The sequence below is a fragment of the Colletotrichum chrysophilum genome (genome assembly GCF_026319265.1).
Source record: "Colletotrichum chrysophilum strain AFK26 chromosome Unknown scaffold_6, whole genome shotgun sequence".
Classification (NCBI taxonomy): domain Eukaryota; kingdom Fungi; phylum Ascomycota; class Sordariomycetes; order Glomerellales; family Glomerellaceae; genus Colletotrichum; species Colletotrichum chrysophilum.
This window is the reverse complement of record NW_026517293.1, coordinates 176,399-198,723: the sequence shown is the minus strand read 5'-3', so window position 1 is coordinate 198,723 and position 22,325 is coordinate 176,399. Positions and strand designations below refer to the sequence as shown.

At 53.2% G+C, this 22,325-nt stretch overlaps 10 protein-coding genes and 1 non-coding gene across 11 annotated transcripts; 7 read left to right on the top strand and 4 right to left on the bottom strand.

The window, feature by feature from the left end:
- Positions 1-144: 144 nt before the first annotated feature.
- On the top strand, positions 145-557 carry COL26b_001374 (uncharacterized protein; the record flags this gene model as incomplete). The annotated part of the gene is made up of 2 exons (XM_053174326.1): positions 145-159; positions 222-557. The coding sequence occupies 2 exons, from the start codon at positions 145-147 to the stop codon at positions 555-557; spliced, it is 351 nt and encodes a 116-aa protein (XP_053041636.1).
- A 968-nt stretch (positions 558-1,525) lies between these two features.
- COL26b_001373 (uncharacterized protein) lies at positions 1,526-3,661 on the top strand (the record flags this gene model as incomplete). The annotated part of the gene is made up of 2 exons (XM_053174325.1): positions 1,526-2,812; positions 2,882-3,661. 2 exons carry the CDS (start codon positions 1,526-1,528, stop codon positions 3,659-3,661), a joined length of 2,067 nt encoding a protein of 688 aa, XP_053041635.1.
- A 312-nt stretch (positions 3,662-3,973) lies between these two features.
- Positions 3,974-4,496, top strand: COL26b_001372 (uncharacterized protein; the record flags this gene model as incomplete). The annotated part of the gene is made up of 2 exons (XM_053174324.1): positions 3,974-4,401; positions 4,448-4,496. The coding sequence occupies 2 exons, from the start codon at positions 3,974-3,976 to the stop codon at positions 4,494-4,496; spliced, it is 477 nt and encodes a 158-aa protein (XP_053041634.1).
- A 472-nt stretch (positions 4,497-4,968) lies between these two features.
- COL26b_001371 (uncharacterized protein) lies at positions 4,969-6,805 on the bottom strand (the record flags this gene model as incomplete). The annotated part of the gene is made up of 4 exons (XM_053174323.1): positions 4,969-4,991; positions 5,105-5,935; positions 6,171-6,228; positions 6,284-6,805. 4 exons carry the CDS (start codon positions 6,803-6,805, stop codon positions 4,969-4,971), a joined length of 1,434 nt encoding a protein of 477 aa, XP_053041633.1.
- A 2,496-nt stretch (positions 6,806-9,301) lies between these two features.
- Positions 9,302-10,264, top strand: COL26b_001370 (uncharacterized protein; the record flags this gene model as incomplete). Its single annotated transcript, XM_053174322.1, has 2 exons — positions 9,302-9,431; positions 9,591-10,264. 2 exons carry the CDS (start codon positions 9,302-9,304, stop codon positions 10,262-10,264), a joined length of 804 nt encoding a protein of 267 aa, XP_053041632.1.
- A 2,327-nt stretch (positions 10,265-12,591) lies between these two features.
- Positions 12,592-13,179, top strand: COL26b_001369 (uncharacterized protein; the record flags this gene model as incomplete). The annotated part of the gene is made up of 1 exon (XM_053174321.1): positions 12,592-13,179. The coding sequence occupies one exon, from the start codon at positions 12,592-12,594 to the stop codon at positions 13,177-13,179; it is 588 nt and encodes a 195-aa protein (XP_053041631.1).
- An 881-nt stretch (positions 13,180-14,060) lies between these two features.
- Positions 14,061-14,641, bottom strand: COL26b_001368 (uncharacterized protein; the record flags this gene model as incomplete). The annotated part of the gene is made up of 3 exons (XM_053174320.1): positions 14,061-14,159; positions 14,214-14,464; positions 14,515-14,641. The coding sequence occupies 3 exons, from the start codon at positions 14,639-14,641 to the stop codon at positions 14,061-14,063; spliced, it is 477 nt and encodes a 158-aa protein (XP_053041630.1).
- Positions 14,642-16,143: 1,502 nt separating this feature from the next.
- Positions 16,144-16,618, top strand: COL26b_001367 (uncharacterized protein; the record flags this gene model as incomplete). The annotated part of the gene is made up of 2 exons (XM_053174319.1): positions 16,144-16,327; positions 16,386-16,618. 2 exons carry the CDS (start codon positions 16,144-16,146, stop codon positions 16,616-16,618), a joined length of 417 nt encoding a protein of 138 aa, XP_053041629.1.
- Positions 16,619-18,584: 1,966 nt separating this feature from the next.
- Positions 18,585-19,453, bottom strand: COL26b_001366 (uncharacterized protein; the record flags this gene model as incomplete). The annotated part of the gene is made up of 3 exons (XM_053174318.1): positions 18,585-18,637; positions 19,009-19,313; positions 19,365-19,453. The coding sequence occupies 3 exons, from the start codon at positions 19,451-19,453 to the stop codon at positions 18,585-18,587; spliced, it is 447 nt and encodes a 148-aa protein (XP_053041628.1).
- Positions 19,454-20,880: 1,427 nt separating this feature from the next.
- On the top strand, positions 20,881-20,972 carry COL26b_001365. The gene has a single exon. It is a non-coding gene; the product is annotated as a tRNA-Pro (tRNA).
- Positions 20,973-21,544: 572 nt separating this feature from the next.
- On the bottom strand, positions 21,545-21,934 carry COL26b_001364 (uncharacterized protein; the record flags this gene model as incomplete). The annotated part of the gene is made up of 1 exon (XM_053174317.1): positions 21,545-21,934. The coding sequence occupies one exon, from the start codon at positions 21,932-21,934 to the stop codon at positions 21,545-21,547; it is 390 nt and encodes a 129-aa protein (XP_053041627.1).
- Positions 21,935-22,325: the final 391 nt, after the last annotated feature.

Sequence of the window (22,325 nt, the reverse complement as noted above, 5' to 3'; positions counted from 1 at the left end):
TCGTCTGCATTCACCTTCTTCTTCCTGCCTCCCTCCTGTCCTTCTAGCTTTTGCTTCAGTCGTCGCCTGACAATCACCGAAGGATTTTCACTTACCAAACAACACTTCTCTCCACCATACCACTAGATCATCGACACTTCGACAATGTCCAGCATGCCCGTAAGATCTCCCCTTTCCTTCGTTCAGCTACCTCTTCGAATATGACCCGTCCCGTTCCCCAGACCAGTTCCGAGGACAGATTCATGATTGCCGCGAAGGAGAACGACGAGATCATCAAAGACTCCCAGGAGCAGATCGAGATCCTTCGAGCAGCCATAGAGAACGCACACAAGATGATCAAGACACACCTCGAGAAGATGGAGCAGGCCGCCTCCGCCGCCAACGAGAATCACAAGCTGGACATCATTGAACAGGCACGCCTTCAAGACGAACTCGCCGACAAGCAGTGGGAGGCTACCAAGGCCATGGCCACGGGCAGCCTCGCTCTGTACAACCAGAACAAGAACTCATCGGACGCCTTTGACAAGGCTCGGCGCCTGGGTCCCAAGATCCGTTGATCTGGGGCCCAGGGCAAGGTGAAGACCTGTATATATTGCTACCAACGATTCGCGGCGAACGACGAGTGTCGCCGTCACCTGAAGCTCCAGCATTACGCTGAGATGTGGCCTGATTGGACGGCCGCCGAGGCCCAGGCCGCCGCGGAGCGCGATGCTCCTCGAGATCCCTTGCGGGAGTATGCGATGGCTTACCTTTCACATCGACTATGGGCAACATTATTCGCCATACCTACGACGACACGCCTTGTTTCTTGCGCGAGCAAAGCCTCTGTTCTGCGGACGCTCGGCGCGTCTCGGCCTCGGGTCGGGCGTTTGCTTTGTAGTACGGAATCGGTAGGTACTGTCTTCCAGAATTCGAGGTCATTGACACTAACGAGATTGCCGAGGTTCACCATCATTAGCGATCACCAGGGAGTGTATGTCAAAGATAAGCATCGGGACTCGGGAAAGGTCGCGCGGAAACTGAAGCAGGGGTTCGCTGGGAAATAGGGCGAAGACGAAATTGAGACCTTTCAGACACAGCCGACCATCGTACCAAGTGAGCAAATATGTGTGACGTGCATGCGGGGTGCATATTTATCCATGTCCAAGTGCTGTCGACGACCAGCCATCCTGTTCTTGAACAGGGGTGCTTCGTAGATCTTTGGATCGCGATACGTTGGGTTTCCCCGATGACAGACTCGGATAGCTCCGATCCTTGCCAGCTTCCTGTTCGAACCTCTCGTCTTCATACTTTTCGAGCGTGATTGATCGATTGCTTCGCGTATCTGTGAGTCTATCTTCTTTCGGTCCCGCTGACATCACGCCAGACCTGGGCAAACAATGGCCACAGCGCGCCTCGGTCGAATGCGACGCGAGGGCGTTTTCTCGACAACACGTACAAATACACGAGCGTCAAAATCCAAAGAAGACATGAAGCGAGTCCCTACCGACTACGAAGAACTACAGACCCTCAGCCGAATGTCAAGATGAAGGCTGCCATCCCCATCCTCCTCGCCGGCTTCGCTGCGGCCGCCGACCTAGCCAGCAAAGACTTCCGCGTCAACATCAACGACAAAACCGGCGCCATCGACAAAATCACCGACCCGCGCTTCAAGAACGCCATGAACTGGGTAAGCACCGGCTCCAACGCGCCCTGGCTACCGACCGGCAGCCGCTGGGGTCTAGGCTACGCCGACCTGGGCCAGGACTCCCTCCACCGCCACTTCTGGAACTTCCCCCGGATCACGAAGCGCGATAATACCGTCGAAGCAGTCTACAGCGCGGGGTCTCTCGAGCTCCAAGTCAGTCGGAGCGTCGACGACAAGGACCAGTCCTTCACCGAGTCGTACACCTTCACGAACAAAGGCGCCGCGGCGCTGGATCTGGGCAGTCGAGGGACAACCTCTTTGGCCGTTTACACCCCTTTCAACGACCACTACACGAACACAAGCGATTGTGTCGCGGCGCGCTCGCATGCACACGTCTGGGCGTTCGGAGGAGCTTCCTCCTGGGTTAAGCTGAACCAGATGGGTGGGAAGTATCGGAATCTTGGGTTAGTTTTGACGAAGGGCGCGTTGGTGGGCTACAGTATCGAGGGACGCGACCCAGTCACGCTCTCCAATACGCGTGGCGCTTTTCTCCTTCATCCTTCTATCCAGACGCTCCAGCCGGGCGAGTCGAGCACGATCGCGTGGACGTGGTTCTGGCACAGCGATTGGGACGACTTCTTCCAGCAGAGCACCAACCGCTCTGAGCAATTCGTAAGGATCGAGACGGGCGACTACACATCCGTTACCAGGGAGACGGGCTCCATCTCCCTCAGCGGTGCCTCCGTGAATGCCAATACGAAAGTCAGCGGCCAAGCAGTCCAATGCGACGACCAACTCTGCCATTACAACTTCACTGCCGGGCGTCCAGGGCGGACGAACCTCGTAGTCACGACAGATAACGGCTACAACTCGACAATCTTCCTCAATACCGTCCCGACATACGACGATCTCATCGAAAGCCGCACCAAGTTCATCATCGAAAACCAGCAAGACCACACGCCCGACACCCCAGCCGAGGGAGCCTACCGCGTCTTTGACAACCAAGCCAATCTCATCGCGACGTGGGACACCTCTACCGACCGCAATCCCGGCCGCGAGCGCGTCGGGATGGGCATTCTCATGGCGCGCTGGCTTAAAAAGAATCCCGAGAACGTCGAGGTGCGGGAATCGCTGGAGAAGTACTACACTTACGTCTCGACCAAGCTACAGGAAGAGAATGGTTTTGTGCGCGATAGACCGATTGGGATGGACGGCAGCAAGAAGCGCCTGTAAAACTGGCCGTGGGTTCTCCAGTTTCACATCACCGTTGCGGCGCTCGATCTCAATTTGACCGGGACCGTGGCGGAGAAGACGCCCCTGGAGCGCTTCATGCTCACCCTGGAGAAATTTTACGCAGAAGGCGGCGGCCAGCTGTACGCCATCGGCCTGCCTATCCTCGAAAGCCTGCGAGCGCTCGAGAAGCACGGGAACGAGGAGTGGTTGCAACGCGCAAAGGAGCTTTTCCTCGCCCACGGCGAAAACATCGTCACACGAGGGCTAGACTACCCATCTTTCGAAGTCAACTTCGAACAATCCATCGTCGCCCCCGCCGCCGTGATGCTACTCGAGCTCTGGCGCTACACCAACGACGACAAGTGGCTCGAAGCCGGTAAACTACACCTCGACACCCTCCTCCTCTTCGCCGGCAAACAGCCCGACTACCGCCTCCACGACGTCGCGATCCGTCACTGGGACGGGTACTGGTTCGGCAAAGACCGTATGTGGGGAGACACGTTCCCGCACTACTGGAGCACGCTGAACGGCATCACGCTACATCACTACGGCAAGGGTTTGAAGAACGATACCGAAGGCCAGGCGGCGGCGTTGAAGACGGCTGGTGGTATCCTCCAGAACAATCTTGCTTTATTTGAGGCGAACGGGCGCGCGTCGTGTGCGTACATTTATCCGACCTCCGTCAATGGCCGCGCTGGGAACTACAAGGATCCGTATGCGAATGATCAGGATTGGGTATTGGCTCACTTGTTGCAGATTGAGGAAGACGATGCCTTTGATGAGGAGCAAGCAGGCAGATAAGACATGGAGAAGTTCTCTACGGCAAAGCGTGGTTTCAGACGAGGAGGATATTTTTTGCGTCTATGTTTCCCGCGAGATACTGAGCTGCCTACGTCCAGGCAAACGCGAGATCCCTTGATAAGCTTTAGTTGATCTCTCATATTTAGGCCTGTCAATACAGACTTCTGATCAGCCAAGCTCGGCTTCCAAACACTCAAGCTCCAGTATCGTCATGACTGCCGGCTTGACAAATGTTGGCACCTCAGGATGACGTTGACGCGCGTCGCAAGCATTTGCCACCTTCGTCAACACAATCTTTGCATACCTCTCAAAATGATCTACTTGTCATACGAGCTCCTCGACGCCATCCTCACGTACCTCCCAACACGAAAGAAATGGCTCCTCCGACGCACCTGCAAAGCCTTCAACGACGTCCTCCTCCAGCAACTCTTCAAGATGCTCCGCAAACTACAGCGTGCCTGCAAAACACTCCCCGGAAACGTTAAATTCCTCCCCCACGAGATGGAGCACTTCTACAATTTTCTCCTCCAAGCCGGACTGTACGAAGGACTCCCCCGTGTCACCGAGTCGCACCGATACGAATGGAGAGATAAGTACCAATATCCGCACGAACCCTACGACCACCTCCCGTTCACGCTGACGCAGGCGAGCAAGATGCACAATCCTCTCTACACGAGCGTGTGCGGCCTGACGATGCTGCATCTGTACGATATGCATCGCGAGGCGGGCGTGATGGGGGTGTGCGGGACGTGGGCTGTGTACTGCAGTTATTGCAATTTTCGCCAGAGTGCGGTCCGCGACTGTCCTGACGGGTTTAGGGGCTGCGGCGGGATGATGAGCCTGAACAGAAATATGCCGCGGTGTGCGTACTGGTACACGGCGAGAATGTTCCGGTCTGTGCGGATGTGGGAGTATCAGTCCTATCTCGAGGAGGCGTTTGGTGTGTACGAGGCGATTGAGGACATTGAGAGGAGATGTGAGCACTTTGATGCGGTGAGAAGGCGTGAATATCAGGAGGCAAGCATTGGGGGAGTCTGGAAGCCACCACGCTGGCCATGAGGATGCGAGCTGTCACTGTATCGTACCAATAGCATGCGTTGACGAAGTCCATCGAGAGGAAAGCCCTTGTTCGATTAATGGAGATGACCCAAGATGATTGCACACAAGAAATATCTATAATATGCACAAGAACGATCTATCTACTTGGATATTTCCTGCTGTATGTACATCGTAGAAAACACTTTTCAATCCACCATCGAGTTGTAAGTCAGGTAATCATATCATCTTTCCTTGCGTGTTTACTATGTTTATGCCGCAATGTCGGGCCAATCTGGAACCAAATTAGCGCCTGTACGAAATTTCAGCACCTGTGTGGGATACTGACCTTCCAAAGAACAATCGGAATGGGAATGAAAACAATGGCAAGAAATGCGAGCAACGAACTTGCCCAGCCAACACCCAGCCTGGTGTACATGGCCGTCGCAAACATCGGGAAACCTGCACCAAACGCACTCCGGAACAGGTCGTTTCCAGCAAGCACCGATGCAGCGTAGTCAGGGTACGCGTCTGTGAGGTAGTTCAACACCGGGTTGAATAATAAGAAGGATCCGATACTGAACCAAGCAGAACCGATGATAGGCATGATCCAGTTGATGCTCTGTCTTGAAGACCAGCCGAACCAAAACAAACAGATTGGAATTGCGACGCCACCTAAGAACGCTGGGGGAAGTCGTTTTTCCGGCTGGATAAATCCATTCTCGTCGAACTCCGGTTCGAGGTACTTGTGCAGGTACCAGAAAAAAGGCGGCACGATAATGATGGCACCGACAAAGATTCCCAGGAATGAGAGCCCAATCAGCCCGGTATTGAACCCGTAAATGCCTCGAAAGACAACGGCAAATGACTCAAACCAGATGTAAAGCAGTCCATAGATGAGAGCCGTGTATAGATTCAGAAGGAAGACCATCGGTTCCGTGAAGTTGAGAGTGAATGGGCGGACAAGCAGCATTTGGACGACGTCCCGTCTCGTCATAGTTTCCGCCATTAGCTCTCCCCTGCTGATTAGCTTATCATTGCCAGTCAGTTTTCTGATACGTCGTGTACGGCGGAAGAGGATATTGCTGGAGCTCGTCTCCGGGAGAAAGACGAAGAGCAGAATGAAGGTGAACCCTCCGATCCAGATAAGCTCCAAAATGGTCCAGGTCCAGCCGTTGGCGTCGACTGCGAAGCCGCTAATCACAGGTCCCATGGTAGGACCGCAGACAGCAGCAATGCCTGTATGCACACAGTTAGCCAACATGGATTAAGGAGCACTGAGAGTGTTCAATACCCCAAATGCAAATTGCGTAAGCGCGTTTCTGCGGCCTCCAAATCTCGGCTAGTGAAGCGCCTCCAACAGCAAGGACAGGCGATCCGACGAAGCCAGTGATAAAGCGGAACGCTAGTAGCATACCGAAATTCACTGACAGAACCGTTGGAATCTGGAGAAGTACGAAGAGGGCGATACTACCGATATAGACGGGATTGCGGCCAATCTGGGGAGCTTCCGAGATGGGACTCCAAACCATCTGACGCAAAGGTCAGCAAGAAGCGGTCGTGATGCGACATTCGAGGAATTCATACCGGTCCAAGCCCGTATCCGGCGACAAAGAGCGTGAGGCCCAAGATCCCAGCGACTGGACTGACCCCAAATACCCGCGAGACGTCCCTCACACCAGCTGCGTAAATGGCGGAGCCGATGTAAATGGCAATGGTTAAGAGACATATTTGAAATGTTGCGAAGGTCTTTTTTGTGAGCGACCAGTTCAAGGGGTTCTGCAGATCGTTAGCCCTCATCCCCTCTCGCAGTCTATCCCAACGAACCTCTGGATCTCCAGGTAGGAACTCGACAAGGCGCATATCCTCCCCCTTCTCGGAGTCTACCCTCACATCTGTCACCTCGCTCTGGACCTGACTAGCCCCTTCTGCTTGCTCGGGTACTCCTTCTTGCGACGAGTTCGCTATACTCCTGTCGCTTGCGTCGGGCTCGATGTACCTCCTCCATATCTCTGGGTTCTTTTCTTCATAATACTGAAGCTGCTTGATCTTCCCGCGGGCCAGGAAATTCAGCAGGATACCGAACGGCGTGTCGTGAAGCAGGTCCATGGCGTTGGACCTCTCACCGAACCTAAGTCGTCCCAACCGTCCAGCTTCCGTGGAAGCGGCGGCTGGAAATGCAGGCACAAATCACCGTGAACAGACAGTAAGCGCGGGCGGCGGATGGTTGATTTTGTACAACATAAACATGTCATCTCGAAAACGCTGCGTTGCCGTGGATGTTGATGGTATTGGATAGTGATAGACGGACAGGTGCCTTGAAAGAAATTCCGAGGCCAGGCCACCCCCTCTTGGAAACACGATGCTCGGGGCATGATGTAGACTAAGTAGCGAGATCTCGAAGTTGGGTTAAATTGCCCGCTTGAACCTGACAGGAGTCTGTGCAAAAGCGCATGCAGGAATAACGCTACATCAGGTGCAGCCCGCTGTGACTCCCGAGCATCCCGCACGTTGATGCACAGGTGCGGCCCCGATCATTATCCCCCGCTCGCGGCTCGGAGAGATCCACAAACATCATAGATGCATTGATCTCGGACATCGCATCTTGTGCCAGAATATGGCTCGACGAAAGCTTCCCTTTCTCGTCGGATCGGTTGAGTCCCCATGTGGTAAACTTGACCGATGTCTTCTTCTTTTTGTTTCTCTCTGATAGGAACAAAGGTGTCAGAGCGTCATTTTCCGAATAGAATACCCCAAAGAAATCAGTCTGCATTCCGCGTGGGATGGTCCCGAAGCAGCGGTTGCGGTTTCTTGAGCCTTGTCGACGGTGTCTCCCGATATGCATGAATAGAAGAATGAGGCGGCTGTCATCGAAAAACAGAAACTCAATCAAAATGGCCAAGGCCTTTCAGGGTTCAGGGAAAGAGACTGCAAACCTTCGCGATCCAGTAAACACAACGTAACACGAGATACAGGGTATACTTCATTATGCGTGCCTAGTACGAGGCAAAGGGCTGTTTCGAACACTCCAGTTAGTGAACATTTGAGAGTAATGCCGTTGCCTGTCCTTCTCTGACACTTCCCTGTCTTCGTTTGATGCACCTCAGTCCACGCACTCAACTCTGCCTACAGAATTGCATTTAGGTGTCGTGGCTTAGTATACCAGCCGGATAGAATACCATAACGCCGAGATCTTCAGAAAGCTTTGTGGAATGTTTGCGCTGTCGTCCCCTTTTAAGAATATGCTGTGGCTGCAACATGCTTATCACACAGAGCGATTGTCTATCGTACAGAATCCCCAAGTCCAGCAAGCTCGATTAATGTTGTATCTCTGTGCGACGCGTTAATGAAACAAGATAGCCACAAAACTCTGACTTCTTCGTTCGAGTGAAAGACTTTGCATCGACTTGATGCCACGCCCTAGCAGACTGAAAATGAGACATTCCAGATGAGAGCAACACATGAACCAAAGCCGGCTACAGCCATGGGACGGTGTCGGATTCCCCTCAAGTCGTAAAAGATTATCTTTTCTGTGGCCATTGAAGCGCATTAACTGCCCAAATATTTTCTTTCTGACTGTGTCTGCCAATTAAATTGGCCTTGTACCCTAGAAGAAATCCAGACGACGCTTTTTACAAACAATTGTGATTGTGCAGGAGGCATTTGACCCCCGAATGCCTTTCATGCTACAGCTGGGTATTTGGGGATGTTCTACTGTTTCCGACACCGGAAAACTCGCAGAAAAGTACACGTCCATACAGAGCCGAACACCCGGGTTCGATATTGCAGAGTCCAGAACCACCAAATATTGAGTCCACAGTGGGCTTGGCAGGGTTTCCATACACCAACCCGCCGGCACAGGCTAAATAGGAATATTTCCGGGACCAGATGGGGTCAATTATCGAAATGAGTGTTTCGACTTTTCGGCGGTGTGAGCAGCGCTGATTCTGCTGGAATCCGGTTGATGGAAACGGAACCACGGCATTACTGCATGCATGCAGTTGCAGTCTGCAAATGGAACCTCGCATTCCACCCGCAAGTCCGGGGGAGACGGAATTTTTCTTCCATATTGGCCCCCAACGGAGATAAATGGAGACATGCGTGTCCTTCGGCCCTTTATCATACCAAAGTCCATTTCGGTGCTTTTAGTCCATTATGCGGTAAAATCCTCTAGCAGCATCACAATGGCTTGTTCTTACTTGGCTTGCAGCTAGGCCCGCCCGTCAGCCGGCATTTACCAATAGAGTTCACTTAGGGCTGACGGATTCGATGTCTCATTCTGGCGAGGCCAATGACATGCCTCAATTGAAGCCATTAGGATCCGAACTTCCGCAGCGATGGAATGTTAGAGACGCAAGCTCATGTCATGGCTTACGGCGTGGAAACCACGCGAACGGCTTTGAAATCAGCAACTCAGGACGAACTGTGATGTCATGTCTGTTTTTGTTCTGGGGGATGGCATCCCAGGGCATCTGCATCGAGGGCAATGCCACGAACTTCAACCACAGGGAACCTGGGTTATCAGAGAGATCCAGCAGATACAGCACTGCTTGATTACCTGCGTCGCAACAACTGCAATTCACTGTCACATCGTGAGGTATCGCAATGACTACCGCTCGGGTCCTGTTGTTTGGCTTCCTGGCCGCAGCCACCTCCGCAATTCCCCTGCAACGAAGGGCCAGCGCGCCTTCGTTCTCCAGTATCGTAGTATTCGGGGATTCGTTTAGCGATAATGGTAAGTTGATCGTCGCACGAAGCCCATGCAACGATGATTAACCATGAGACCAGGCAGCGGCGCCGCGAGAGTGTCGAATGGAACCTGGCCATCAGACAAATAGTTAGCATTTCCACCGCATTAGAAGACACAGAACTGACCATAGTTGAAGCTACAAAGGGCGCTTCTCGAACGGCATCGTCTGGGCCGAGTATGTGGCAGGCAATCTATCCATCCCGCTCTACGATTATGCCATAGGCGGAGCGACGACTTCCAATTCCCTCATCCAGGGGTACACCGGGCCGAAGAGCTCGATTGCGGTGCCATCGGTCGTCGATCAAATCGTCACATTCTTGGGACAGAAGACTCCTCAAGGCGACAGCTTTTCGGCTTCTGATTCGACTGCGGTTACGACGCCGCTCTTCGTTATGTTTGCGGGCGCTAACGACATCCTGTTCAATGCCAATATCAGTGCTTCTCAGTCATATCAAGTCCTGGCACAAGCGGAAGCAGAGCTCCGAGACGCACATCCCACAGCCGAAGTCCTGACGATCACACCGCCAGACCTCGCGAGGTTACCGTATGGCTTTTTCATAGACAACATAGCCAAACAGCAGCTGCAGACCTACACGGATCTTCTTGGGGATTTGCTGGGCGGCTCAAAGTCGGGGGCAGTAAACGTTGACCTGCGACCTCTCTTCGACGACTTCGAGTACTATGCCACTCCCGAGGCATACGGCTTCGCGGATCTGGGGAAGTATGGAAGTTGTCTAGTTGGGGCGTATGGCGAGACGCCGAACGTGACGATCTGCGGAGACGCCGAGAAGCAGGTCTACTGGGACGAATATCAGTGAGTTTTACTTCATTTTCCCCCCTTTCTGCCGACGCAATGTTTTCGGGATAAACGTCTGACGTAGAGCAGCCCGACAACGCACTCGCACTCATGGATCGCCAAGCGAATTCTGGATGTGCTGAGTGGCCCGTTCTGATTTCTCCTTGGGGCCAGGTCTGCGAGTTCTGCGAGGCGCTCGTGGTGTTCGGTATTGCGAGAGGCAACACGCCTCGGCTGTCTTGAACGGGCCTTGCAGGACTGCAGAAAGTTGTCTTGGGTGCTGTATCACAGAAACCACCATGGCGAAAGCGAAAGTCTGAGGCAGACGAAAGAAGCAAATTTAACAACCCGGATCCAGTTGTCAGGCCGGAAATGGTGTCTTGGACCGGGGGCCCCTCGCTGACGTTTCCTAAATAGCGATGCCATCCCCACCCCTGGCATCATCAACCGCTCTGTGTCAAACAAGCACAGACGAGTTGTTTGGAGCGGTAGTCCCCGTCGCCGCTGACAAAGGGATGCTCAGGGGCGATCCAAGGACTTGCTGTCTGATAGTCACGCTGGCGTGGTCGACAATGGCGACATCCACCGCTGGCCAGACCGCACGGCACTGGGCTCGGGTTCGCCAGATATATGTGATGTGGATAGTTAGCAGTAAACTCAAAGTGTCTGCCCTAAAAATGGGTGTTTGTATGTCTGGAGCTTCATGCTCCGCATGCACGACCAAGAGATCCCCATCGGTCCCATATTATCGTGAATTTCAAGTAGAATATCGTGCAGAACCGACGGCCCTGCTAAGACGCGTGGCGGTATATCATCACAGGCAGAAAATTCAGGCTCATCACACAGTCCAATCTGGAAGATTCTGTGACTCCCGGGAATGATAAGTGGAAAATTGAAGAATGACGTGGACTCAATTTGGCTTTAAGCGCTGTCCATGGCCCGAAGCCGGACTTCCGGCGAAGCGGACGAGGAGGTTATGGTTATTGCGTCCGATGTCCATGAACACGCAACGCAAAAAAAAAAGAAGAAGCAAATCTCGGAGATGTCTCACCGATCGATGTTGCAGGACCAAGGACTGGACGAGCCGAGGGAAGCCATTCGTCAACATCGCGGATATGACTTCCTGAAATTCCGGTCTTGCACCAGGCGACAGACGGGTGCAACCCTTCAGCTTTGGCGCCGTGGTGTTTGTTAAGGCTAGCCAACTGGTTGATGTTAGGCGGTGGGATGCAGGCATGTCCCCTGGCCTCATTTAAGCGCGACGTCTGCCATCCGATGGACGCGTAAGTAAGACATGGTCCGTCCCCATTGGAGATGGGACTAAGCAGCACCCCAACCCCGAAAAAAACAAGAAGAAACCCCCGAACTGGGAATGATAGCCAAGCTTCCCTCGCCCTAATATGTCAAGGTGAAACAGCGACGACGACGTCCCTCATTTACAGCAAACTGTCCATGGTCGGAAAATAAGGGATAGGTGGAGCATCGAGACCCGTTTTTCTCTTGAAACGCATCCAGCGATCCCCGTTTCTATCCCATCACTTGGATCGACAGAGCACCGTCCAGCCAGTGGTAGCCACACACACACACAGCATCACCTCAGTAAAAGTTCAATCCTGGAGAAGATCCATGGTTCCTTGACCCGGTCTAGAACTGGCTCAGTCTGTGTTCTCGTCCCTCTGAATCCTCCGTGAACATAGCTCCACCATCCGCACCATCCACACCCACGCAGCATCCATCATCCCGCCCGCGGGTACAGACGCCCCCCCTTAACCCCTGATGGACACTCGTTGGAAATTGACAACAATTTGACACCCATGCTCCTCACCACTGTTCTGTCTTGATCGAATGCGGCAAAGTCGGGCCATCGACCTATCCAAGCTTCACTTGAGCCGCAGACACAGGCACCTCAACTACCGAATAGTGGCAACTTGCCTGGGTTCTGCCCTGTCTCTTGGGTGCTAAACGCCCACATCCCGCACTTCTGGGTCGGCCCCTTGCAGGTGCATCTCTCCTCCGATGGCGCAACGGTTCACCATGTTTGCCATGTTGCAGTGTTGCTGAATCAGTTGACGCCATCTGGGCGGTCCATGACCCAAACAAGAGTGGCCGTCCGTGGCAAGGCCATCTCGATATAAAGAACGAGTCTTTCTCCTTCCAAGAGCTATCCCTTCTCTTCTCCATCCCATCCCATCTCCATCACTTTCATTCACAGCATCGAAGCTAGTCTTCTGTTCCGTTCTTGATACCAAGCTTTCATTCGTTCTTCGACACATTCCTTTCCAACCTACCCAACTCGAACAACCAACCCACCGACTCCTCAGTCAAATCTCAATCAACACACTTTTCAAAATGAAGGCCAACGTTATCGCTGCTACCATCCTTGCCGCCTTCTCGGCTGGCGCTTTCGCCCAGGACAACGAGGAGCTCCCCACCGGCTTCCCTACTGGCTTTCCTACCGGTTTCCCCACCGGCTTCCCTACCGGCTTCCCTACTCAGGTCCCCGGTGCCGCCCAGCCCTCCGGTGGCTTCCCCGGCTTCGGTGGCGGTTTCCCCTCCGGCTTCGGCGGTGCCCGCCCTACCCAGGTTCCCGGCGCTGCTCAGCCCTCCGGCGGCTTCGGCGGCGGCTTCCCCGGCTTCGGCGGCCACCACGGTGCCCCCTCCGGCTTCGAGACCCGCATCAACACCCGCTCCGACGAGGCTGCTGGCTTCGGCGCTGCCGCTGCTGAGACCGGTGCCCCCACCGGCACTGGTGCTGCTGGCGCCCGCCCCACCGGCAAGGGCAAGGGCCGCGGCAAGGGCAAGAACCACGGCACCGGCATTCCCTCCGGCTTCCCCTCCGGCCGCCCTACCCAGGTCCCCGGCGCTGCCCAGCCCTCCGGCGGCTTCGGCGGTGGCTTCCCCGGCTTCGGCGGCGCCGAGCCCACTGGCTCTGCTTAAGCAACATACAAAGTGCGACAATCTTGGGGGATTTGACATACCACTTGGTCTGACTATCGGAGCTTCATCAGGAGCGTGCTTGAATGTGATGGAAGATGTTTCTTTTTTCTTTTCTTACTACTCCTAGCGGAGCTTTCTCTTGTACAAAATAGCAAAGCCGCTTGGAGTAGCTGGCTGGTACATTGCATGGGCGTTTGCTTTTTTGTAGACTTATCAATAAGAGCACTCGTCTTCTAAACTTTTTGATCTCGCCAGTTGTGACTAGTGTGCTTTGATCTTGAATGCATGAACCCTAAACAACGTCTCCGAGATTTGCTTTTGCTTCTCTGCGTTGCACCCTAATCAAATTTGATAACGTAGCCTTGAGAGGCTTCAGCGACCGCGAGTTGGTAACATCTTATAAGTAGAAGCGAAAGTCTAGATTTTCAATGTTGAGAACAACAGGTTCATCTTCTAACATCCGTTTTGATTGTTTATATCATGGAATCATTTACTTACAAAAAACACGGACTAGAATCAAGTAGTGATTGATCAAGACGTTCGTGCGGCAGACGGGCGGTGTTTCCATAGAACCCTAGGCTCTATCATTGTCTCGTCTTCTGCGGAGGCCTCAAGCACGTGCTCGTGAATTCAAGGAAGAGTCTAACTCAGTTGAGGCCAAGGGTTAATTGTTAATGAATCATAGAACATATCCCAAGCTGGAAATGTCTGTTCAAATTACTCAACTTTGTTACTATCATGTACTTCTGGAACGGTAAAGCCCAGTCTATCATAAACTTGTAATATGTACATGTAAAATGCGAAGGTGTCTACAATTGCGCTGCCAACTAAACATCATCATCCCTCATTATCCCGTCTCGTTGCGTCTCATGACCAAAGCTTTACATGAACTGAACAGCAGCCAAGACAGCAGCAGCGAAAACGAGAGTCGCAGGTCTGTTCAAGTTGGCGATGCTAGCCTCATCAGTGGCGGTAGCGCTCTATGATCGAGTTAGTCTCTGGTTTGGCCTACGGCTGGGAGAGATAATACGTACGGTGCTTGACGTCGGGGAGGACGTGGATCCAGTTGCACTCGTGCTGGAGGTTGCTGTCGCATTGCTTGAGCTGTTCGAAGCCGAGACGGGGGTAGCGTCCAGGTTGCACCCCTCGGCAGCCTCCGTGACACCATCGCCGTAGTACTGCCAGATATCGTACTTCTCGGCACACTCAAGGCAGCCCTCCAGAAGACCGGTCCAGGTCTCGTTGGTGCAGTAGTTGTCCTGCTCGGCTCCGAGGATGGCGTAGCCTGCATGCTGTCAGTATCCGTGTCTGCACGTCGGAGTTTGGGTCACGTACCGCAGTCGGCGTGGCATTCGTACTTTGGCCCGCTGGTCAACTGCCGCGCGTGGAGAGGGACGACGGGGAGCCACTCAAGGGCAGCGGCCGTGGAGGCCAGAGTCGCGATGACGGTTGTAAACTTCATTTTGGCTGTTTGGTCTTTTGACTGCAGCAATGCTGAAAGCAGATCGAGCGAGGAAAGATAGGGAAAATGCTCACATCTTGATCATTGGGGACTCGATGCTACTAAATAGTGACAAGATCTCGGAACAAACAGGCCACTGCATACGCAATCTTCTCCGGGGATCCTCTTGGTGGATCGATAACTTGCAGGAAGAGGAACTCTTGGCCGAGTGCCTCGAACCGATGGGCGAATCAAGTTGTAGCGGCCGAGGATGCCGAGTTCCCAAGTTGCATCGACTCATCTATGGTGGAGAATCGGATTGCTTGGTTAGCGTTGAAGAGTACTGAAATTCTTTCTCACATGTGAGTCGAGTTTTCACAGACTTTCGCAACTTCAAACAGCGAGTTCAGCATGTCGCATGTTAGACTGCTACGGCTGAGCGCCATGTTGCTCTGAACCCTCCATACCACTTAGAAAATAATGGAAGAACCATTGCCTTGAGAGTATTAACTTGACACAGCAAGATCCGAGTACAATGATTGTAAACAACTCAAAGCAAGATCCAAGGACTTGGCAGGGATGCCATGCCGCTGGAGGAGGGACCGAGATCTCGGCGCATGCTTTGATTGGTTGATGCCATCTTATCAGATGATCTGATATCCGCTCGCAATTTCGAGCTTTTCGCCCACCTGAATCATGCCTGAGGATGTCTTTATTTGCCAAGCTTCAACGGCTCAAAGCCCGTTGCCGAAACCCAACGACTCGGCCGGGACCGCCTCCGGACACCGGACGAGTCTTCCGCTTCAATTTCCCGCCGAAAACCACCAGCCGGCCTCCTCGCAGACGAACAAAAGGGTTGGGCACGAACAGGCCCGGCACACCCCTGAGCCTCGCGCCAATCTGGGCCTGTATTCCGTCAACGTTGTGGAGTTCGTTCGCCTGGCGTTCTTGCGGTGTGGTCTTCGCCCCTGTCCGAACCCATTCTCAACCCCGTCCGCCACTCTTCCTCTCCAATGACGACCCCGACCCGGTCCCCAGGGCGTCAGCGCCCTCGAAGCGATCCGGTTCGTCGTCCTCGCGTCTCTGTGGAAACCTCAACAAACCAACCCATGGACGCCCAGCTCTGCCTTCTCGATCCGGCCATCAGTCGAAGCACGCGCCCAATACCGAGTCGTTTTACCGCCAAAAGCCCAGCCCACCGCTGCAGGACAGCACACATGCGCTATTCCACATGCAGGTCATCTTCAACGAACGACTCTGACAGAGAACTGTGCAGCACGCAGAGAATTCCGCAGGGCGCACGACAGAGAGTCAGAAAACGAGTGGCTGACCGGTCCCACGATGTCCACCGCTCATTGCGCACCCCAGGCGTTTGCGTCCGTTGCCCGGGTCGCCGACGAGTGAACCAACCGACCGCCTATTAAAGACGTGCAGGTGCCCGCATCTCTTGTTGATTCTTCTCTTTTTTGAAGACACCCTCTTCCGAGGATCAACCTCGAGAAACCCACCCAACGACATCCAACATGGCCCAGGCCTCGCCCTCGTGGCAGAGGCTGATGGGGCTCCTGTCGGTGCTGCTGGCCATGCTCCTCGGTCTCTCGGCCGAGAAGCAGGGTGCCGCCGCCGCCGGATGCCCCGCCGAGATTGTCTCGGTACCGGACAACACCTGGTCCGTCGACTTTGACAACAGGACCGACGTCTCTGAGAGTGCGTTTTCCATCCTCAGTTTCAACATCCTGACACCATCGTGTTAACATCTTTCCAGCCCAGAGAGAGAGCTCGTACGTCGAGAGCCTGAGGGAGGAGTTTGAGAAGCTCGAGGCGACCGGCCTTACTGGCACGGGCGCCGAATCCAGCTTCGAAGACTTCACCGTCAAGATCCCGGCCTCCTGCCTCAACGGCCCCGCCGCCAAGAACAAGCACGCTCCGCTCGAGCTCCCCGTCAGTCTCGCCAGTCTGCATCTGCGGACCGTCCAGACGTGGGCCAGCTACATGTAACCACGGCGGCGGTTTGCGCAACCCACCAAACCGCCGACACGCGAAGATTACAAAATCATTGCCGTGTTGGAATTTCCACAAAGAAGAGAAACATCCGACACACCCTACTATTTATCACGTGGGGTGTGCTGAGCGTAACAAGCAAGTTTACGCTGAGCAAGTCCCCGAGCCCAGCCGCAATCGACGCGGTCTCACTCACTTCAACGACATTTACGACATGAAACAATTAACGAAACGAAATGAACAACCAAAAAAATGATGAAAACGGAAACGAAAGTCCTCTCGTCTCACGGAGACTGAGAAGTACGATGAAACGACTCTTCTATGTCTACGATACCTACTTCTTTCCTCTTCAATGAGGTTACGGCCACTTGGCCCTTTGAATACAAATCTCATATGTCCCTCTAAAAGAATGCTGTGCGCCCGTGGAATTGTGATGCCTTGTATTTCGTGAACAGTCTTTGATTTGATCCATCAACCCTTTGACATGTAAAATGCTGAGCTTGGTCAGCAGAATGCCGTACTCACGGTTCATGATGATCGCATCTCACCATGTCGTTGTCTGATGGTTTGCTGAGGCAGCCGCATTTTTGTGAACAGTGGTGGCCACGCGGCGTACTAATCATACCTATTTTACACAAAGACTAGGCAATGTTTGCCGTCCATTGGTATTCCCTATGCCAAACAACGTAGCAAAGCTCATACGAACTCAGACTAAGACCTCCGTGGTTTCCGGCTGAAATCTAGAAGGTCTCCTGGGCAAGGTTGACCCCCGGTCATGGGGATCATATAAGTGTAGAAGTCAACCATTGGAACCATTCCTCGTGGTTGACTTGCCTTTCCTTGTCTATTTCGGCAACTTGGGAGACTTAAACTTTCTGTCTTAATCAAGAGTTCCCCACATGGCGAAGATTATCGTTTTACGGGAGTCATCAACAGTCCGTTACTTCGAGTCAGTGAACAGTGCTGGAAGTCCATAACAGTCTTAGACAGAATTGTATTAGCAGAAGAATAAGAAGCGGCTGCGTAACTGTTTTAGCTTTCTTCAGGTTTCCTACACTCTCACCCAAAAACTTTGACCGTTATCTCCATTCGTTATTTCAACATCCAGACTTTGCAATCAATTTGCTCGTTAACTTTAGAAATGCATTTTGCAAACGTGGCTGCTTTTGTGGTGCTCTTGGTGGCACCGCTCGTGTCTGCTGATAATTGCCAAGATCGGATCTACCCCTGCGTAAGTGAAATGGTAAATCTTGCTCACCCAACGACTAACGAGTGCCATCCAGTCCCCTCTATCTGCCTGCAACAACCTCTTGAGTGGGAAGCAGATCTGTGCTACAACTGAGAGAGTCGACGGTGGCTGCCTCCAAACCATCACAGGTGTCAATCAAGGCGCCGTCCGTGTACGTTTAGCTATGCGCTTTCCATTCTGGCCATCATCTAACTTCCCGTGAAAGTGTCACTGCTGCCCCAAGTAAAGCAGTCTTGCAAACGCCTTTCTACTTTGTGTTAACACTGAGTGGGAACAGTTGAGCTTTGGGGTCTTATGGCTGCGTAGCAGATGAAGGCCAATCCTACCAAGAAGTGTATAGAAATGTTACGGCATGCGGACGAGACAACATATACCCATAGAACATTGCATAGTAGAGACGTGGTTTATAACTCTACAGCTGAGCTTTACTTCAAAATAACCTCTTTCCAAACCGGACCCGGCGCAAAACTCGTGCCAAGAGCCCATTCTCGAATGTGCCCGATCCCGCGTCTTTCTGCGTAATCACCGTCCCGCTTGACTAGTATGACATTGTAATCGGTATCAGACTGACGGGTTTGAGGATGAGGAGTCGACACAGCTTCTGATAGAAGGAGTATCTCATATGGCCCTACGTGCTCGAAGCTGGGCATCTCCTCGATGCTGTCTACCGTCAATTCCCCACAAATCTGACCATCTGCCCCTCGAAGATCACCCTCAGACCAGGAAATACTTCTTGAGAATTCCAGAAAGATGGCCAACGTCCAAAGCTGCAGAACAGAGTATCCGGGTGTTAGGGTTGGCGATAAGGACGGTGTAGTGCGAAAAGCGTCCGAGCCACGAGGGAGCCGGCTTTTGAAGCGCTCCCGATAGCGAGGTCCGCTTGGCGAGTTGCGCAAAGGATCAGTGAGGAGTCTCAACTCTCCATCGAGTCCTCTTTCATACCACAGTATCCAGCACTTCTGCTTAAGCCAGTGATGAAGTTGGTAAAAGACATGTCCTTGGCTCGGACGAACACGACTAGCACCCACCCAGCCCGACCACGACCAGCTGGGAAACCCTTCCCGGCGCCTCCTCGCAGTCATCGAGGTGAAGCCGGCTCCGAAAAGCAAAAAGAAGTCGATGGCCTGGACTGGAGTACCTTCGATGAACCGGATGTTCCCCTTCTCTGTTGCGCGGCGCATGATCCCCTCGACGGCTCGCAGGACATCTCTTTGATCCGTGAGAGCGCGGCCAGAGTAGCGGCTGACGATATCTTCCCAGTCGCGCACTGGGTCCTTGAGCAGGAACGCTTGGGGCGGGGACCATGGCTCCTCCCACTCGTGTCTCTTCTTGGCGACTGGCTGGTCTAAGCATGCCTCGCTGAACTCGTCGCTCCCGCACCGAAAGAAGACTTTATTGTCGACGAAGCAGAGTGCTCGTTGACAAAGAGCTTGCTCTTGAAACCTGCCTCTGTTTATCAGTCTTTGAAACGAAGTCAGAGTAGGTATGCCTTACGTCCACCCTCTAGTCTGGTAGACCGTTGCTGCAAGAGCCCAGTCGAGTGGCGTGTACAGCCCCAAGCGTGTCTTGTCTGTAATTCGCATGGCGTGTTGCGGGGCCCGCGTTCCCGTCACTGCTGGCAGACCGTAATTCGCATGATTTCCACAGGCGGCGATGACTGTAAGCCACGACCGTTCAAAGACGTTGTCCATTACAGCTGTGCCCCTTCTTAGGTCTTCTGGGTCGTCCTGCACGAGACAAAGAAGGTCGACCCAAACATAGCGAAGCCCGAGGAGCTTTACTAATTTCATGGTATTCAGGATCGTGAGCGACAGTCTGTCGCGTATTTGAAAGACCGAGCCAGGTTGCCGCAGTCGCCCAAGAGTTGACTTGGTGAGTCTGAAGCTGGAAACTCCGCCCCAAACGTAGCTGAGTGCAACATACTTGTATGGGCGAATATCTGACACCTCGATCAAGCTGTCGCTCTCGAGATCAACGAGTCTGAGAACTTGAAGTCTTGGGAAAGTTGACTTGAAGCCTTGATAGTTATGGGCTCTGCATCTGGTGATGGGATGCGTTGTAGTACACGTCTCGATCCATTGCAGGATCCTCGAAATCTCAACCTTGGACTTGATCGTCGGCAACAGGAAGTGAGCGCTACTCGCAACTTGTGTGGTTTCGGGCGACTCTGACACGAAACAGACGAATTGGCCTGTAGCGGTATTCGTTGAGTCATTGATGCTGTATGCGCCGCGATGCCCGGGCTCCGCGTCATCTTTCCAGACGAGGGCAAACGTCTCGTCGTCTCCTTGCGGAACGGAGCCGGGCGAGAGCCGGTGAGCCTCGAAAATGGCATGTGCCACGAGTTGGCAGAGAGGACAGGGGCTTGTGCTGATATGGGACCATGAGCCGAGCAGGAAGAAGGGAATGGCGCCCTCGGAAGAGATGACTGAGCGAAGATCATCGTAAGTGAGGGGCACCTTGCCGCAGTGCAGACAAAGCGGAGGCGGGGCAGCAGAAGACATGTCAGTTTGACGCAGCACTATTCAATAGAAGGCAGTAATCCGTACAGCACAAAATTCCCGAGCCTGGTTGCGGCAGAGCTGTTTAGGCGTGCCGTGTGCATTCATCCTGCATACCTACATACGGGCGCTTGAATCGGTTCAGGGGTTCAGAACCGATAAGCGGTTCAGCTGCTGCGACCGCCCCGCCAGACCGCTTCAGGCGGCGTCTAACGCTAGAACGCCGCTACAAAGACCCAGCTCGCCCCCAGCTACAACATTCTCCTCTTCACAAACAACAAAGCATCGTCATCCGTCTTCTGCTGACGCGAACGATTGAACTCTCAATAGAGAAGGCGACTCATCTTATTCGTGTTTTACGACTTTGGAGCGCTACAGCACACGACGAGAAGAACCACCAGCAGCTCCCCAAGCGAGCGCGAGCATTGAAACCTAACGCAGATGTGCTAGCAAACTTGGGTAGTGAATTCTGCCCGAGCATCCAACAAGAGTTCTTCTCGAGTACACATGCCCTGATGGTCTAGCGGTATGATTCTCCCTTAGGGTTGTCTTTGACATCTCAACTTGGGAGAGGTCCCAGGTTCGATCCCTGGTTAGGGCCCATTACCTTTGCTCTTTTTGATGATTGATAATAAGTTTCATTCTCAAAGCCTCAAGAAGGTCTGGTCTATTGTTTTGTATTTTAGTGCTGTCGTATTGCTGCAAGCCACCGCCTCTACCCAGCTTCCTGCCGTAATCCATCAGTCATTCACAGGCCAACATAGAAAATAGACTTGAGTTTTACCCGCACATATTAGGGCCACGCAATGCAACGTATCTTCCAAAATTGCCATTCAACCCAAAGTCTGGACTTCTAGGCAATACACTGTAAACACATGTGTACACTATTAAAGGCTGGGACATGGATGAGAATTTCCTAATTATCTCCAATAGGAACAGCACCTTCATAACATCACCCAGCAACTGCGCATTGTAATTCGGATGATGAGCTAAGATTGAAAAGATCTCTAAAAAGTCAAAACTCGACCCAAGAAAAAAGAAAAGCAAATGCAAAGAAGAACAGTGCCGTCAACTAGCTAATACATGAATCGGAACGGTGGGCTCAGCAAAACAACAAATCCATATGCGGATCTATGATTCCCGCGCAAAAACGGCCAATGCCATGCGAGATTTTTAATTGCCGCCCTTGTTACCGCCGTTGTTGCCGCCTCCCTGGCCACCTCCCTGGCCGCCACCGCCGTTGTTGTTGTTGTTGTTGTTCCCGGGGAAGCCTGGGATGTTGCCGAACTGGCCGTTGTTTCCGACACCGTTCGGGCAGATCTGGCCGGCGGACTGTGCGGCCGCGAGCAGGTCGTTTTGGCTCTTGCAGTTGTTGCTGACACAGGTGACGAGGGAGTTCACGTCGGCCTTCTGGCAGTAGCAGTCCTTGATGTTGTCTCGTGTGCAGCCGGCCTTCTGGAGGCCGTCGTTGAGGCAGCCGTTGGCGCAGTCAGGCAGCTTGATGTCGTCGGCGACAGCGAGGCCGGCGGCGACGGCGAGGATGGCGAGGATGGAAGTCTTCATTTTGAAATTTGGGGGTTGTTTTGGTGGAATAGAGATGTTGCAGATGGTTTGTGTGGTGAGAGATTTGCGATGAAAGCTTCCTGAGTGATGTTTGAGTGTGATGATGATGAGCTGGAAGAGAGTTGGTAAGTCGGGTGTAACGGCAGGATTATATATCTGACCTGACAACCGAGCCAAGAGAGGCCTTACGAAGGACGTCTTCACAGCTTATTCCCCCTGACGTCAAAGTCAACATAGCCATGATCTTTTCTCAGCAACAAACGCAGTGCAGCGCCTCGCCGATTGGGCATCTCATCAGCGGTCCGCGTAATACCGTCGACTAGGTTTGACAGAAATGCCAGTGCACGAGGCGCGTGGGCGGCAAACCTTGACATCTCGGACGCTTACACGG